At 44.2% G+C, this 15,420-nt stretch overlaps 1 protein-coding gene across 7 annotated transcripts in view; it reads left to right on the top strand.

Annotated features, from left to right (window-relative positions):
* Positions 1-15,420, top strand: part of RAVER2 (ribonucleoprotein, PTB binding 2) — a 32,023-nt gene that overhangs the window by 812 nt on the left and 15,791 nt on the right. For all 7 annotated transcript variants that reach the window (XR_012057138.1, XM_032749822.3, XM_072932804.1 and 4 more), the window contains exons 2-3: positions 9,295-9,361; positions 10,257-10,726. Coding sequence is in view for 6 of the 7 variants with exons in the window: in XM_032749822.3 (XP_032605713.3) it covers positions 9,295-9,361; positions 10,257-10,726 (537 nt within the window). In the remaining variant the exon portion in view is untranslated. The remainder of the gene's footprint in view (positions 1-9,294; positions 9,362-10,256; positions 10,727-15,420) is intronic.

The following is a 15,420-nucleotide window of genomic DNA, read 5'->3' as shown; positions in this document are numbered from 1 at the left end:
GAGGTGAGCCAGACGCAGAGAGGGAAAGCGGTTTTCCGCAGTCTGACGGTGGTTTAGGAAAATTCCGCTCAAATTGTTGCTGTTGGTAGAAGATGATCGATGAACTCTTCAGCCGAGTGCTGTGAGTCAGATGCTGAGGTGATTTTAGCTGCACAGTCACTTCACCGGCTCCAAGCGCACAACTTGATGCACGAGTATTAATTAAAAAAAAAAAAAAGAAAGCAACTGCGCCTTTTGTTCTGCTCTGCTCCAGGTCTGCCTCCCCCCTCTCTGAAGCACAGGTTGTTTTACTACCTGCGGGTAAGAGCAACACGTGCAGACTCTCAATTTCTGCATAACTCCGGCACAAAAAGGGGACTATTCATTTTGGAGAGGCTCTGTCGGCGCTCGCAGTAATCCGAGCCGCAGCGCCCAGCTGGCCGCTGCACTTCTGGCTGTTTTGTTCTCTCTCGGTGTGTCTGGCCCTGCTCTAGCAGGTTAAAAGTTTAGAGCTGACAGCTTTGTTAGGGTGCTTTAGGCACCTCTGTTTATAGCAGCGTGATCTATAGCGAACTCGCAGCTTGGTGAACGCTGCTAATCTTCGGCTCTTGATGGAGCGGCTGTGTTGACAGAGAGGGCTTTGCTGGCGTGTCACCAGATGCTCGTGTGATGGCCAGGACAGGAGCACTCTCTGACACTCCGGGTGTGTCCCTTGTCCCCACTGCAGGCCTTTCATGAGCTCCCATGTGGGAGTTCACCTCTGTGGAACCTTGCAGCTTTGGCGTTGCTTGCTCAGCCGCTGTGTGCTCCAGGGAAACAGCAGCGTTAAGGTGAAGTTTGGCAGCCACGGAGTCTTCTGGAAGTTTGCCTTTTTGTTTTGATGGCTTACAAGCAGCGCTTAGATGCCTTTTTCTCCTATGTGTCAGGTTCTAATGTTGCCCTGAACACCATGTACAGATCCTAAAATGCACTTTACAAACTGTCATTTTTATTTTTAACACTGATGAGCTGCTGCTGGTGGCAACAAAGGCAAAAGAATTGTGCTATAGAGAGAAAGTTTCTGTCCTGGAGCAGTTTTGGAAAGAAGTGTGTTTGTGGTCAGGCATGTTAAGTCTACCTGTGTATTTGGCTGTGATATGCTTCCAAAATTACTATGAAATTTAACATTTCTTGTTGCCAGTTAACGCCGTGGTAAACGCTGGTTTGTCTTCTGTTTTCTCCTTGCAATAATTGGCAAGCCAAGTAAAATCAGATAAACTGTTTCTGACCTGGCCAGTTTTATTCACTGTCAAGAGGGAGATGAACATCACTGAAATGCAGCCAAGTCTTCCAAAATAGGTTTTCATAAATGTAACTATTCATCTCTAAGCGTTGGGGTGTTGGCTTTGCTGCCATTTGTTGTTAAGTGAAGAATGAGGCCAAGATTTACCAAAATAGTTTTGAAGTGAAAAATGACTGTTTTGCTGATAGAGAGATTGGTGGAGATACTCAGTTTTGTCAGAAAAACAGGAAAAATTTATTAATATGAACTTACATAACGAATATAATTCCTCTCCCAGTTGTAGCTACATATTAACTTTGTTATTGTACTTGTAATCTTCAATTACCTTTGGAGCCCCACCTGTGTTAAAATAAATTTAAAAAAAAATAATAACCCTTGAGGTCACAGAAGAAATGTCCCTTGGCCATGAGGTTTCTGAACCAGAAACAGGTTTAGAAACCAAACAGAGCTCACCCTACAAATAGATGCCTGCAGGATCAGTGTTTTTTTCAGGCAATTCTCTCACTACAGCCACAGAGAAATGATTTTTTTTTGTGTCAGATCTGTAGTAAACAATTTACATCTTCCCTGTTCTTGAAGGCAGAGTCTCTATTTACTGTTCAGCAGGTCAGTGGATGTTGAACTCTTCCAGAGTTGCCAGGTAGTTCCCCAAATTCATCCTCATCAGATCCCTCCAAATACCAATACCAAATACCAAATGTGTGGTGTGATAATGACCAATAATACCAAATACAAAATGTGTGGTGTGATAATGACCAATAATACCAAATACCAAACGTGTGGTGTGATAATGACCAATAATACCAAATACAAAACATGTGGTGTGATAATGACCTAGAGACAGCCACAGGCTCTTGCTGGCCTCTGTAAATCTTCAGATCTTTGCTATCTGTAGCAGTGACTGTGCCTTAAAGGCAGAATTCAGTACTGGGGGCTGGAGCAGGATCACAAGAGGCTTCCCTGGGATACGTGCTTGGAGCAGAGATCCACTCTGCTCTGGAGCCTTGGCAGATCCCACTCCTGCAGTTCCAGTTCTTGGTGCCAGAGTGGGGAAGTGTCCTGTGCTCTTAGAGCAGTCAGCTAATGTCTGCATTAGGGCAGGGATGTGGGATGTTGTGCAGTAAGATCATCCCCTGGGTGTCAGTCCTTTTGAAGGGCAGCAGATCTGTTCTTGTGGCATTAACAGCCTCTGATGTGGTGCTGTGGTCAGGCTGGTGTTTGCAGGAACAGTCTTTGCCAAGAGACTTAAAAGTGAGCGTGGTTGTGGTGATTGCTTTCATCGTGATCAGCTTGGCAGTGGATCAGGGATCTCTTGGGTTGCCTTGTTGTGTGTGCATCTCCCTGAGCCACATCCCTGATCCATCATCCATTCCAGCAGCTGGGAACGCCGTCCCCTGGGGTGTTGTAAGAGCAAAAATTGCAACCAGAAGGTCCTTGGAGCAATCCTAAAATTGTTCCCAGTGCTCTGAGCAGAGGGAGGGAAGGAAATACCACCTTCTTCTTCTTTTCTGCTAAAGAGATGCCAAGAACTTCAGGATGACCAGAATGGAAGTGAAGTTGTACCTCACTGAACAGGAAGTTTTATTTTGAGCTTGTATTGGTTTTATCCCAGCCAGCAAATAAGCACCACACAGCCACTTTTTCACTTCTTCACTGCTCTGATGCTGAGGAGAATCAGGGCAAAAGCAAAGCTTGAGAGCTAAGAACAGTTTAATTATTGAAGCAAAGTAAAGCATACCTAAAATTAATACAAGACTAATAAAACGGATATTAATTGTAATAAGGAATTATAGCCAAGAGAAACAAGTGATGCCCAGTAGAGTTGCTCAGCACCCACTGACTGATGCCAGCTGCTCCCAGTTTATGCACTGGGCATGGCATTCCTTGGTGTGGAGCATCCCTTTGGCTGTCCTGGCTCTGCTCCCTCCTGCCATTCCATGCACCTGTGCATGGGAAACTGGCAAATCCTCACCTCAGAGCAACTACTGAAACATCCCTGTGGTATCAACATTAGTCTCATTCTAAAGGCAAACACAGCACTGAACCAGTAAGAACAGAATTAATTCTGTCTCATCCCAAACCAGGAAAATTGTGTCAGCTTCTGTTTCTTTTCCCTTTCTCCTGTAGTTACCCCAATGGATTAGAAGAATTGGTTTTGGTTTCCCCCAGTTTGTTGTTTTTTCACAGTTAGTGGCTCCTTATTTATGGCTGATGAACTTCCAGAGGGGCATCACCGGGACACCATCAGCAGACTCTGATCTGGGATACGAGTTCCTGTCCCATGGAGTTCCTGCTGGGAAGATTAACCTTGGGTTATTTTTTTTTTTTTTTTTTTTTTTGCTCATCATTACTGAGATTTGTAGCCAAGTCTCCAGTGTTCTGTGCCAAGATCAGCTGCCCAGCAAGGGCTGTTGGCTTTTTGCTTCCCCTTTTTGCAGATCAGAGAAGATGCTGTGGAAAATGCACTTGCTCCAAACCATTTTTGGGTTGATTATCCCTAAATGCCACCATGTCACAGTTCCACAAAATAAACCTGGTAGAGGAGACACTCTACTTTAATGTAGGGCATACAGCAAAGTAGGGCTTGTTAATTATTTTAACACCCTGTGGTTCTTCTGGGGAGGGGCAGAATCCAGAGAACAATGAAACACTGAGGTGTTGATCCAAACCTGGTGCAGGGATTTATTTGGTATTTTGGAACCTGATGGACCCATTCAGTTTTTTATTTGCTGTCTATTCCTGATCAAAAGCCAAATCCCTACTTATTGTGGTGCTGTTTCTGGTGGGGTTGTGGCATTTTTCCCCCTTTCTCCCTGGATTAGCCATAATTTTCCTTGTTAGATGGAAAACCCCTAATGAGGTGTGATGATTTGAGGAAGTGCTCTCTCCAATCTGTTGGATGCCAGACCTTTAAGTAGAAGGGCCTTTGTGTTTTCATTCCTCCTCTGTCACACTGCCTGAACATGAAAGGCACATTGTGGAGAGGGAGCAGCTCTCATGCCTTAGGATGGACATTTAAAAAATTTTCTTCATTACTTTTATTTTGCTTTGTGCTCTTGCTCTCTCAAGTTACCTTTTTCTATGTCTTTTCCCTCTTTCATTTAGCTCTCACACCACCCAGTATACACAGGATGGTGGAATTGATTTCCAGTCCCATAAAGATCCTCTTACCAACGCTCCCAAAAGTCTCTGGAAGATCAGAGGAAAAAAAATTTCATTCCACTGAGAATTTGTTGTTTTCCTGTCTTCACATTTTCTTCCATTACTTACATTTATCAGCTGTCAAATTCTGCATTAATGAAATATGGCAGCATTTCTCCAGCCACCACATGTCCTCAAATAAGGTGTGGTCACTAAAGATCTTTGGGTGCTCTGACTCTTACAAAAGTGAGAATCAATTCCCAAACACAAAGGTTTGCCCCAAAAGTGGTTTATGGCCTGGAATGACAGGCTGGAATCCATTTCAGGTTTCCTGGTTTGGGACTGTGGAAATGAAGAGGGAATGAGCTGAGCAGGAGCTTTGGGACACACCTCAGTGCTCTCTGCTGCTGGCAGGTCAACATCTGCCACATCTCACCCCGATCCTCCAGCTTTGCTCCTCTGAGAACTAACTCAGCACTGAAAACCACGTGGAAACTGGGAAGGAAGAGGTGTGGTGAGCCCATCTGCCTGAAATGGTACTTCTTAGGGGGATTATCCAGCAATTATCCAGAAATTTTGAGGCCCTCCTACCTCTCTGATCAGGAGATGGTTAAAATTGCACTTTGCATCAGTTCCTTTTATTTTTTTATTAACCCCCTTGTTGGTGCTGAGTGCTGCACTTGCTCTCCAGCAGAGCTCTGGGTTTTTCCCTTAGTAACATATTATTTAAACTGTGTCAATATTCTCTTTTTTACTACTTTTTTATTTACTATCTGCAGTGAAATCCATGTGTCATGTCACATATTTAGCAGTCTAAAATCTGAATCAAATGAACACCCCATTATATCATTTTGTAAATGCAAAGCTTTTTTCTGAGAAATTCTCTTTTTCCTGTCCTGCCTGCACAAATAGAACAAAGCCTTTTTCAGCTGTGAGATGATTTAAAACTTCTTGCTTGGCCAAGTAACTACTTTAAATTTAATTGATTTCCATTTCAAGGATATTCATGTGAAGTTCAGGCCTTCAGCTGCTCGGTGAGAGCCAAGTTATAGACCAGGCTTGCAGAGTGTTTATATTGGAGACTTCCCTAAAGCTCACTGCAGACATCTGGCCAGGCATCCTTAGAATTGTTAAATATTCTGTTGCCAGAATAACACAATTATTACACTGAATATCAAGTCTAGTTTTACATCCAGTGAGGGAGCAGTGCTTGAGTTTGGTGTGCTGTAGGCTTTATATACATTATTATATATATCTCCTGTATTGTTCCAGGTGAGTACTGAGAATTTCTTGGATATTTTTTCCTTTGCACTGTGAAAGTCTGGGTAGGAAAAGCTGCTTTTGTTAGAAATAAACTACTGAGCTTTACTAATTTGATACATGTGCCTGTGAATGAGTCCTTTTCTAATTTGTGTTTAAAACAGTGCAGGTACTAAACATGAAGATCCTCTCTAAGGAATTCTTTCTGTCTCAGAGGTGCAAGTCTCAAACTGATAATATGTGCTGAAAATTAAAGTTGCCAGTTTTCCTACCCAAGAGGGGACAGGGCAAGAACTGAAGTATTTCAAGACCATATTTACAGTAGTAAATAACACACTTTTTTAAAGGATAAAGAGTGATTTCTCTTCAATTCCCTTTATTAGATTTGATTTTGCTTTTTCTGCTAATTTTCACGTATGACCGATTATTTCCTAATTACAATTTTAATTTGTATTGATTACATGATTATCTGCTTTTAAAGCTTTGAGGGGCTGTAGAGTAGCTATGCTTTATTGGTTATATTTGTGTTCCAGGAGCAAAAAATCCTGGAATGGTTTGGGTTGGAAGGGACCAGAATCTGCTTTGTCCAATGTGTGACACTCAAGCCTTCAGCATGTTGGTAAACATTGCTGTTGTTTACAAGGTGTTTAATAGGATGCAGTTAAATGAAGATTACTGTGGGACTTGTCAGTCACTCTTTGTAGCTCAGCAGATTAATTGATTTATTCAAGAGGAAAAAGCCCTTGAGGAGGAGCAGTTTTGTCAGCACAGTGTTGGGATGGGGATGTTGGAGCACGGACAGGACGGTGGCACCAGGACTGGCGGCCACTGCTCAGTGTGGCACCACTCTGAGTTTACTCCTGCTCTACTCCAGCTGGATTTGAGGGCTGTGCTCAGGGTTTGCTCCCTCTCTCCGGGGCTGGGGTGCAGGAGAGGTCTCCTGTGTGTTTTCCAGAGGTGTTTATTCCCAGGAGGGTCAGGGACAGAAGCACACCCAACAAAGGCACACATCAACTTATATATGGGGCAGGTACAATCTGTAACCAATTAGGAGACACCTAGGGAGGAACATAAGGTGGGGAATACAATGTTTGAGCCAGTAGGGGATTACAGGGCAGGAGAACAACTTAAACAGACCAATGGGGTCTCAAAGGGTACAAAATTGAGAGGGAAGTTTCTAGAGAAAGGGGCAGGCATGGGAAGGGCGTGACGTTCAGTGGGAGGAGGAGCAGGGAACGAAAGATGGAGATGGCAATTAGGGCAAAACTAACAATACAGGGGGAAAAGAACAATCCATTGAGAATAAACTATGCCATAGCAATACAAAATGGGGGGTTATAAATCTGACTCCTAGGACTGAATGACAATCCAAACCACCCACCTCAACAGGAACGAGCTGCGGCAGTGGGAACAGGCGGCTGCTGTTTGTTTCTGCCATTCTCACGGAAACATCCCTGTGCTTACATTCCTCACGAGCTAACGGGGTCGCAGCAGAGCATCTACCTGACTTGGCTGACCCCCTTCTCCTCCAGAGCAAACATTCCCTCCTGGCCCAGTCCTGGAGAGCTGCTTGGAGCGCAGGGATCAGAGCTGTCATTCCCATTGCTTTCCTGACACTTCTGCCCTGAGCTGTGGGGAGTGAAACTGGGAGCAACATCACAATGGGAGCCCTGTTCCTTCTTTTCCACCAGGCCTGAGTGCTGGGAGATGTTGGAGGTGAAGTTTAGAGAAATGCCTGGCTTAGCAAGAGGAGAAATCTCAGTGTAACACACAGATATTTACAGCTGTTTAACTGAAAGGAGGACACATTTCCCTACAGCTGGCAGGGCGTGTTTTATCTTTGTAAATCCTCATGAACGGTGTTTATGTGAGAAATGCTTTCACTGAAACACTGCCCAACCCCAGTTCCACAGGTGAAGGTCTCAGCCCTGCCAAGAGCCCACGAGAGCACAAGAATCAGAACCTTCTGGAAGAATCCTTTACACAAACCTGGCAGTGTTTGCAGCCACCTGTGGGAGTTGGTGTTAAAATCCTTACTGGATTTCTGTCCTTAAATCAGGCTTTAGTTTAAATCTCCCTTATATTATCATCATTTTTTATATGAGATATCATAATTATCCCCCAATAAGTAGGGGCTGGTTTTCCTCTCAAAGTTTCAGGCAGTTACTGGGGAATCATGTGGAATCATCTGATACACAGATGACTTTCAAAAGAGCGTTCAGAGCTGTTTGAAATCCTATTTCCTGCTACCTAATCGTCATATAAAACTTTCAGTGTTGCTCTTGTGAAATAATACAGGAAATCAAAAGGGCAAATATGTCCCTCTTTTTCTGAGTGGGACAGAAACAATTTTTTGGAGTCTTCAGTGACACAGCACAACAGAGCTGCCAAAACTGGACAGAAAGTGTCTTCTCAGTCTCTTATGTCTGAGAAAGAATCATCTAATTCTTGTTTGAGAGGTGTCCACACTCAAATCCCCTACCTGGCTTGAATTTTGGGCATATCTTGCATTTCAGAAACCCCATCCTTATCACACCTTATTCAAGGACGGGTGGTGGCTGGAGAAATGCTGCCATCTTTTATTAATGCAGTATTTGACAGCTGTTAAATAGTGAAACCAGAGATTGGTGCTCTCTTGACTAAAAGGTGTGCACCTGATATCCCTCACAGAGAGCCCAATTAACCTTTAGGCTCCATATATTGAATTACCAAGCTGGCAGCTACACTTAGCTGCTGGAAATCAGCTGCAATTAAACTTTCAGACAAAGCTGGTTGATTATTTTGCTTGCAGAAATCATCTTGCACTCCTGTGTATGGGATTTATCCAGCTAAAATAATGTAAATATCCAGGTTATTACTCCTGTTTTTTCCTTGGGGTGGTGAATGCTCAACTCTGCTTTCTCACCACTGAACTGGCAATAATTTGTGGGGTTTTTGGGGGATGTGCACCTTAGTTTTTTGGAAGTAGCTGTAGCAAACTCCTCTAAGACTTGCTCTTTCCCATCCCTCCTCTGTTCCCATTAATTAGTGGGAGCAAATAACACTCTTGGGATTGATTCTCTGTTGAGCAGCTGTGCAGTAATTGATAGAGGATACTTTCCAGGGGGTACTCTGGCCACAGTTATCTGCTGGGTGAAAGAATATCCATTATTAAGGGTGAAAATCTATTAAAGTGAACTTGAGCAGGAAACTAAAGCAACTGTTGGGTTTTGAGGCAACATTGTGCCCTATTTGGTGATGTGATGTTGCCACTGTTCCTTGCCCATGTGGTATTTTAGCTCTGCCAGTTGAACTTTAGAGACATGGAGAGGGTTTTGCTATTTAATGAGCTGTGATGTTATTTGTCTTTATCAAAAGACACTTACAGGATGCCCTTTTGTGTTTATGTCACCCCAGAGAATGAAAAGCAAATTAATCAAGTTCTGCAAGCCAGTTTTTTATGTGAGATTAAAACATTGCTGCAGCAATGTGTAACCAACTCCTTTAAAAACAAATATTTGACAGTGTTTCTATGGTGAAATTTTCTGTTTGTTGGGAAAGTTTTTGGTTTTGTTTGAAATGAGGATGAATTTATCCAATTGCTTGGTTTGGGGACTTATTTATGTGATGTTATTTGTACTTTACCCTTGCAGGAAATCCACGACTTGTTTAAAGATTATGAAATCAAGTACTGTTATGTGGACAGGAATAAAAGAACAGGTGAGAACTTCAAACTTCCATATATTTCAATTCTGTGAAGAACATCATGTGCTGTCTGTGAAGTCCTGGACTGTCACAGCTAGTCTGGCATCCCTCAGTGCCTTTTTTGTCACCTTGTACTGAACCCAGTGAAAGTTGGAAACTTCTGGTGTTGATCAGAAGATTTTTGGTGCCCTCTGGTCTCTCTCAGGAGCATTCCTCAGAGAGTGTCCCTCTGGGACAAAGCTGACCTCAGCTGGCTGAATTCCTTTGGAAAACTGGCCCTGAGGCCTCTCTTGGGACAAACCACATGTGCCTGAGAGGAAAACCTGCCCAGCTCCAGATGCATTTGCAGTTTGCTCCCATCAGGAAACACCTCTGCCCTCTGAGGGTCACCCAGCACTGTTGTAGGTTGTCCAGAGACATCTCCATGCCTTGGGATCCTGGGAACCCATCTGGGTGATCCTGCTTGAGGAGCAGGAGGTCCCTGCCACCCTCATTTGGTTTGGGATTGTGTGAAATGCCTTATGCACTGAAAAACCCAAAAAAAGATCTGTTAACCCCAAAGTGAGAACTTGTGGATGTTGTCATCAAAGAGATTCCATAGAATCTGTGATGTGTGGACTTCAGTGGAATACTGAATTTAGTAAAGGACAGTCTGCTAGTAGAATATTTAATTTTGTTCCCCAGATACAAAATCTGCTTGGGTTCCAAGGAGTGAAGTTGTGTGCATCACAGCGTAATCACTTTCTGAGTTAATTGCTCATGATGTTCAGTTGAGATTTTAGGTATTACATATAATAGATATATTTATCTCTTGGGTCTTTGGGGTGAATCTGCAGCTCTCACTGTGGTTTCAGGGGGAGGGAGAGGTGTGGCTGGGGTAGCTGATGTCCCCACTCCTGCTCTCTTGCAGCCTTTGTCACCCTGTTAAACGGGGAGCAGGCCCAGAGCGCCATCAGGAGGTTCCACCAGCACTCCCTGCGAGGGAAGGAGATCTCCGTGCAGCTGCAGCCCACCGATGCTCTGCTGTGCATCACCAACCTGCCCCTTTCCCTCAGGATAGAGGAGTTTGAGGAACTGGTGCGTGCCTATGGCAACGTGGAGAGGTGTTTCCTGGTCTACAGCGAGCTCACCGGCCATTCCAAGGGCTACGGATTCGTGGAGTACATGAAGAAGGACTCTGCTGCCAAGGCCAGGCTGGAGCTCCTGGGCAAGCAGCTGGAGGAGAGCACTCTGTTTGCACAGTGGATGGATGTGAACCAGCTGACCACAAACCTCATTCACTCCAAGTGCCTTTGTGTGGATAAATTACAAAAAGACTGCGCTGATTCGAAAGAGCTGCTCCAGGCTTTCTCCCTGAAGTACAAACCTGTGTTCTGCCAGGTATGTTGGGTTTCTGTCTTAAGGAAACCAAGGCTGGGGTTGCAGCACTGCCTCACTTCACTCTTGCTGTCCTCCACTTTTATTTTTCCTTTTTCCTATTTTTCTTATTTATTTTATTTTCCTATTATTTTTCCTATCAACTGTTGTGCCATCTGCACAGTGATGGGAGCAGTGATGCTGAACTGCTCTGGGTGTGCAGTGTGATCTGTGTTGTCTGGGAATTCTGCAGGATATCACTCAGGAGTGATGCTGAACTGCTCTGGGTGTGCAGTGTGATCCCTGTTGTCTGGGAATTCTGGGAATTCTGCAGGACACCACTCCAGTGAAATGCCAACAAAATATTTGGAAGGCATCCCCTTATGTCATTCTTATGTCCCCTTGTATCATTACTTAAAATAATTTGGGTTTTGAGTGCTTTTAAAGTAAACATTGCTGAAGGTTTTATTGCTCCAAGAGAACCAGAGTGTATGAATAGCACAAGTGCAACAGTTCAGATGATGTAAAATACATCATGTAATTAATATATAAATATTTAACATGTTTTTCCCTAACTGAGGAAGGCTTGGGTTCTTGGCTATTGCCAGGGATAGGAGTGACACATCTTTTGGAGAGCTGGGAAGCACAGAAGAGTTGGATCCTTGCCTTTTTAGTGCAGAGGTTTCCTTCTCATCCTCGTGGCTTGTGAGAGGAGACCACAAATCAATGTGGCACAGATAGATCACCATAAACAAGCAGCAGAAGAAAATCTTTCCTTGTAGTCCCACAGATTTCAGTTGCAGGTTGTTTTTTTTGTTGTTTTTTTTCCCTTAAGTCTCTTGGAAGGCTGCTCAGGGATCAGCCCCAGGGATGAGCACCCGGAGATTCCCAGCACGGGGAGCAGAAGGTCCATGAGGATCTGCAGCCTGACCACCTGCAGGCCTTCCCCCCTCCTTAGGGCTCTTTTCCAGCCCCAGCAATCTGTAACTGGCCAGAGGAAATCTTTAGACTTGCTTGATCCAGATCCACCAGGAGATGAATAAACTGGAATTAGCTCTTCCCAGAAAATGCCCATTCCTGCCTATTTTGATCTTGAGCCTGGGCAATGTGTCTGGCTTCAGCCTCACCTCACTGATGCCTAAATTAAGGAGCATTTGCTCTCCATTATTTTCTTCCTGTAAGAAGGTATTAAATGCTGGACTCAAGTCTCCTGCTCAATCTTTGTTTAATTAGCTCAACAGATTGATCCATTTAAGTCTTTTCCTTCAGGGCTTTTTTTTTTTTCCCAGCTGTCAAATAATCTGGGGGCTGTTATCAGCTTCCCCAACAATTTTTCACCATCCTTTAAAAATTCTGAGCTTCAAAGAATAACAGACTTCTTGGGGAAGGATGGGTTTCACTGACAGAGCTCTGCTGTGCAGTTAGAAGCGCTCAAAAATTGACTTTTTAAATCATAATAAATCTTGGGTAATACTTGGTGTGGGTGAGGAGAGTGTCTGAATTAGGTCAGTAAATATTCCTGCTCCTATAAAATACAGGAGGGTGGAGGTAGGGAAACAAATAGTCCAGATTTGATAGGGGAAGAGGGAAGAAAATGGATACAAATTAATTATAGGTTTATGAGTGAGACAACCTGAAAATTGAGGAAAGGAGGAGGAAGACCCAAGAAAAGGTGGAAAAAGCAAAGAGGAGGGATGTGATAGTGTGGGTAGAGACAGAAAAACTGGGAGAGGACAGGGAAGCAGAAACCTCAGTTTGGGGGGAATTTCTATAGAGAATGACTGAGAAAAGTGTTTTTTTTCTGGAAAACTTTAATGCAGGTCTTGTGGTACTGCCATGGCTTAGTTCTGCTGGGAGCTCATGCAGTATTTCATCAAGCAGATACAATCCTTTGCCCAAAATTCTTACCTGAATTCATGAAATAAACTCTGGGTTATTTAATCTTATTCCTAAGTTACTTTTTTTTTTTTTTTAATAATTTTGATTTCTCCTCTATTGACAACAGAAATGTTCTGTCAGGAGGAGCTGAAGCTAAATACTTGCATATGGACATTAGGAAATATGTGTTTTGTCCTTTGCTTCAACAAAATGGAACAGAAAAGCTCATTCTTTTCTTCTGTCAACTTTAAATTGTCACTAAAAGGTCTCCACCCTTATCTGGATAGGAATAAAGAGGGTTTTTTTCAGTACCTGTTTACTTGAGAAGTTGAAAAATTCCTGAATCCTTTGCAAGACTATTGGTAGCTGCACTTAAGGGAGTTTTTAATTGTGTTTAATTTTAGCTGAAACTAAAATACAGATGTTCCATAGCTTCAAACCCTTCTTTTCACAAGTACCTCAGGTCTTTGCCAGTGCACCTAAACTGGTATCAAAATAAAATATAAATATAAAATGTACTTATGTATGAAGTTTGTGTTCTCCAGAGCTCTGCCCAGAGGCCAGTGCCATTAAAGATCTGACCACCCTCTTTTTCTTCCAGATCTTTGACATTTATATTTCACTTGTCAGGGGAAGTTTGTGGGGCTGACGTTGTTTTTATGCAGTGCAATCTGGAGGAGTTTTGTCTCTTCCACACCAGAGCTGGTATCAGTTTATCACTCCCATTCATTTGGGGACTGGAGATTTTTGCTTAAGCTTCATCCCTCCCTTCTCAGCCTGTTTTTTTGTTTGATTTAAATCTGCTCATTCTCTCCCAAAGTCTGCACACAAAGGCCAGAGCAGTGTTTGCCACGTAAGCCCTTTTCCAGTCTGCTTGATTGATCAGTCTGGCATCTTCTCTTGGCATTCCCCACCACCACAGCCTTCATATGCTCCCAAAAGGCACCAGATCCTGGTGGAATTTGCATTGTTGCATGTTTCAGCAGCTGTCATGCACCCTGATGAATGACACTTTGAATATTGCAGGCTGAAAAAGATGAAGAAGAATGAGTTTATAATTATCCTCCAAAATGAAACTGGTTGTAGCATCCAGCTGTATTTACAGTTTGGTTCTCGTTGCTGCTTTGTTGTTCAAATGTGTGTTAAATGTGTGAGGTGGGATGGAAGTGGAGGTGGGAATGGAAGAAATAATGGAAGGAATGAGCAAGTGACCATGGAGAGATAACCATGAGTCTGTGAGCTGAATGCCAAAGAGATGAAGATGTGATATCCAATTTATTTCCAGCATTTTGGGAAAGAACCTTTGTGGGGAAAGGTTTGGTGGGAAATACTAACCTTGGTTGTGTCAGCTGTGCAGGATCTGGCGAGGGGCAGTGACAATATTGCAGTTATTAACTGGAATTGCCAGTTACCCATGGAGTGCTGGCAACTGTTGTTGCTGGAATTCCCATTTTCCATGGGGCTCTGGGAGCTGTTGCTGTTGGAATTACCATTTCCCACGGGGCTCTGGAGCTGTTGCCATTGGAATTCCCATTTCCCACGGGGCTCTGGAGCTGTTGCCATTGGAATTCCCATTTCCCACGGGGCTCTGGAGCTGTTGCTGTTGGAATTCCCATTTTCCATGGGGCTCTGGCACTGTTGCCATTGGAATTCCTGTTTCCCACGGGGCTTTGGGAGCTGTTGCCATTGGAATTCCCATTTCCCGTGGGGCTATGGGAGCTGTTGCTGTTGGAATTCCCATTTACCACGAGGCTCTGAGAGCTGTTGTTGTTGCTGGAATTCCCGTTTCCCACGGGGCTCTGGCACTGTTGCCATTGGAATTCCCATTTCCATGGGGCTCTGGAGCTGTTATTGCTGCAATTCCCATTTATTTCCCGCGGGGCTCTGGAGCTGTTGTTGCTGCAATTCCCATTCTCCATGGGGCTCTGGAGCTGTTGTTGCTGCAATTCCCATTTATTTTCCATGGGGCTCTGGAGCTGTTGTTGCTGCAATTCCCATTCTCCATGGGGCTCTGGAGCTGTTGTTGCTGCAATTCCCATTTATTTTCCATGGGGCTCTGGAGCTGTTATTGCTGGAATTCCCGTTTATTTTCCATGGGGCTCTGGAGCTGTTGTTGCTGCAATTCCCAATTTCCATGGGGCTCTGGAGATGTTGTTGCTGCAATTCCCATTTATTTTCCATGGGGCTCTGGAGCTGTTGTTGCTGCAATTCCCATTTCCCGCGGGGCTCTGAGAGCTGTTGTTGTTGCTGGAATTCCCATTTTCCATGGGGCTCTGGCACTGTTACCATTGGAATTCCTATTTCCCACGGGGCTCTGGGAGCTGTTGTTGCTGGAATTCCCATTTCCCACGGGGCTCTGGGAGCTGTTGCTGTTGGAATTTCCATTTCCCACGGGCTCTGGAGCTGTTGCCATTGGAATTCCCATTTTCCATGGGGCTCTGGAGCTGTTGTTGCTGCAATTCCAATTTCCCACGGGGCTCTGGCACTGTTGCCATTGGAATTCCCATTTCCCACGGGGCTCTGGAGCTGTTGCCATTGGAATTCCCATTTCCCACGGGGCTCTGGAGCTGTTGCCATTGGAATTCCCATTCTCCATGGGGCTCTGGAGCTGTTGCTGTTGGAATTCCCATTTCCCATGGGCTCTGGCACTGTTGCCATTGGAATTCCCATTTCCCACGGGCTCTGGAGCTGTTGTTGCTGTTGGAATTCCCATTTCCCACGGGCTCTGGCACTGTTGCCATTGGAATTCCCATTTTCCATAGGGCTCTGGCACTGTTGCCATTGGAATTCCCATTCTCCATGGGGCTCTGGAGCTGTTGTTGCTGCAATTCCCATTTATT

The sequence above is a fragment of the Taeniopygia guttata genome, chromosome 8 (genome assembly GCF_048771995.1).
Source record: "Taeniopygia guttata chromosome 8, bTaeGut7.mat, whole genome shotgun sequence".
Lineage (NCBI taxonomy): Eukaryota > Metazoa > Chordata > Aves > Passeriformes > Estrildidae > Taeniopygia > Taeniopygia guttata.
This window is presented reverse-complemented; position numbering and strand designations above follow the sequence as displayed.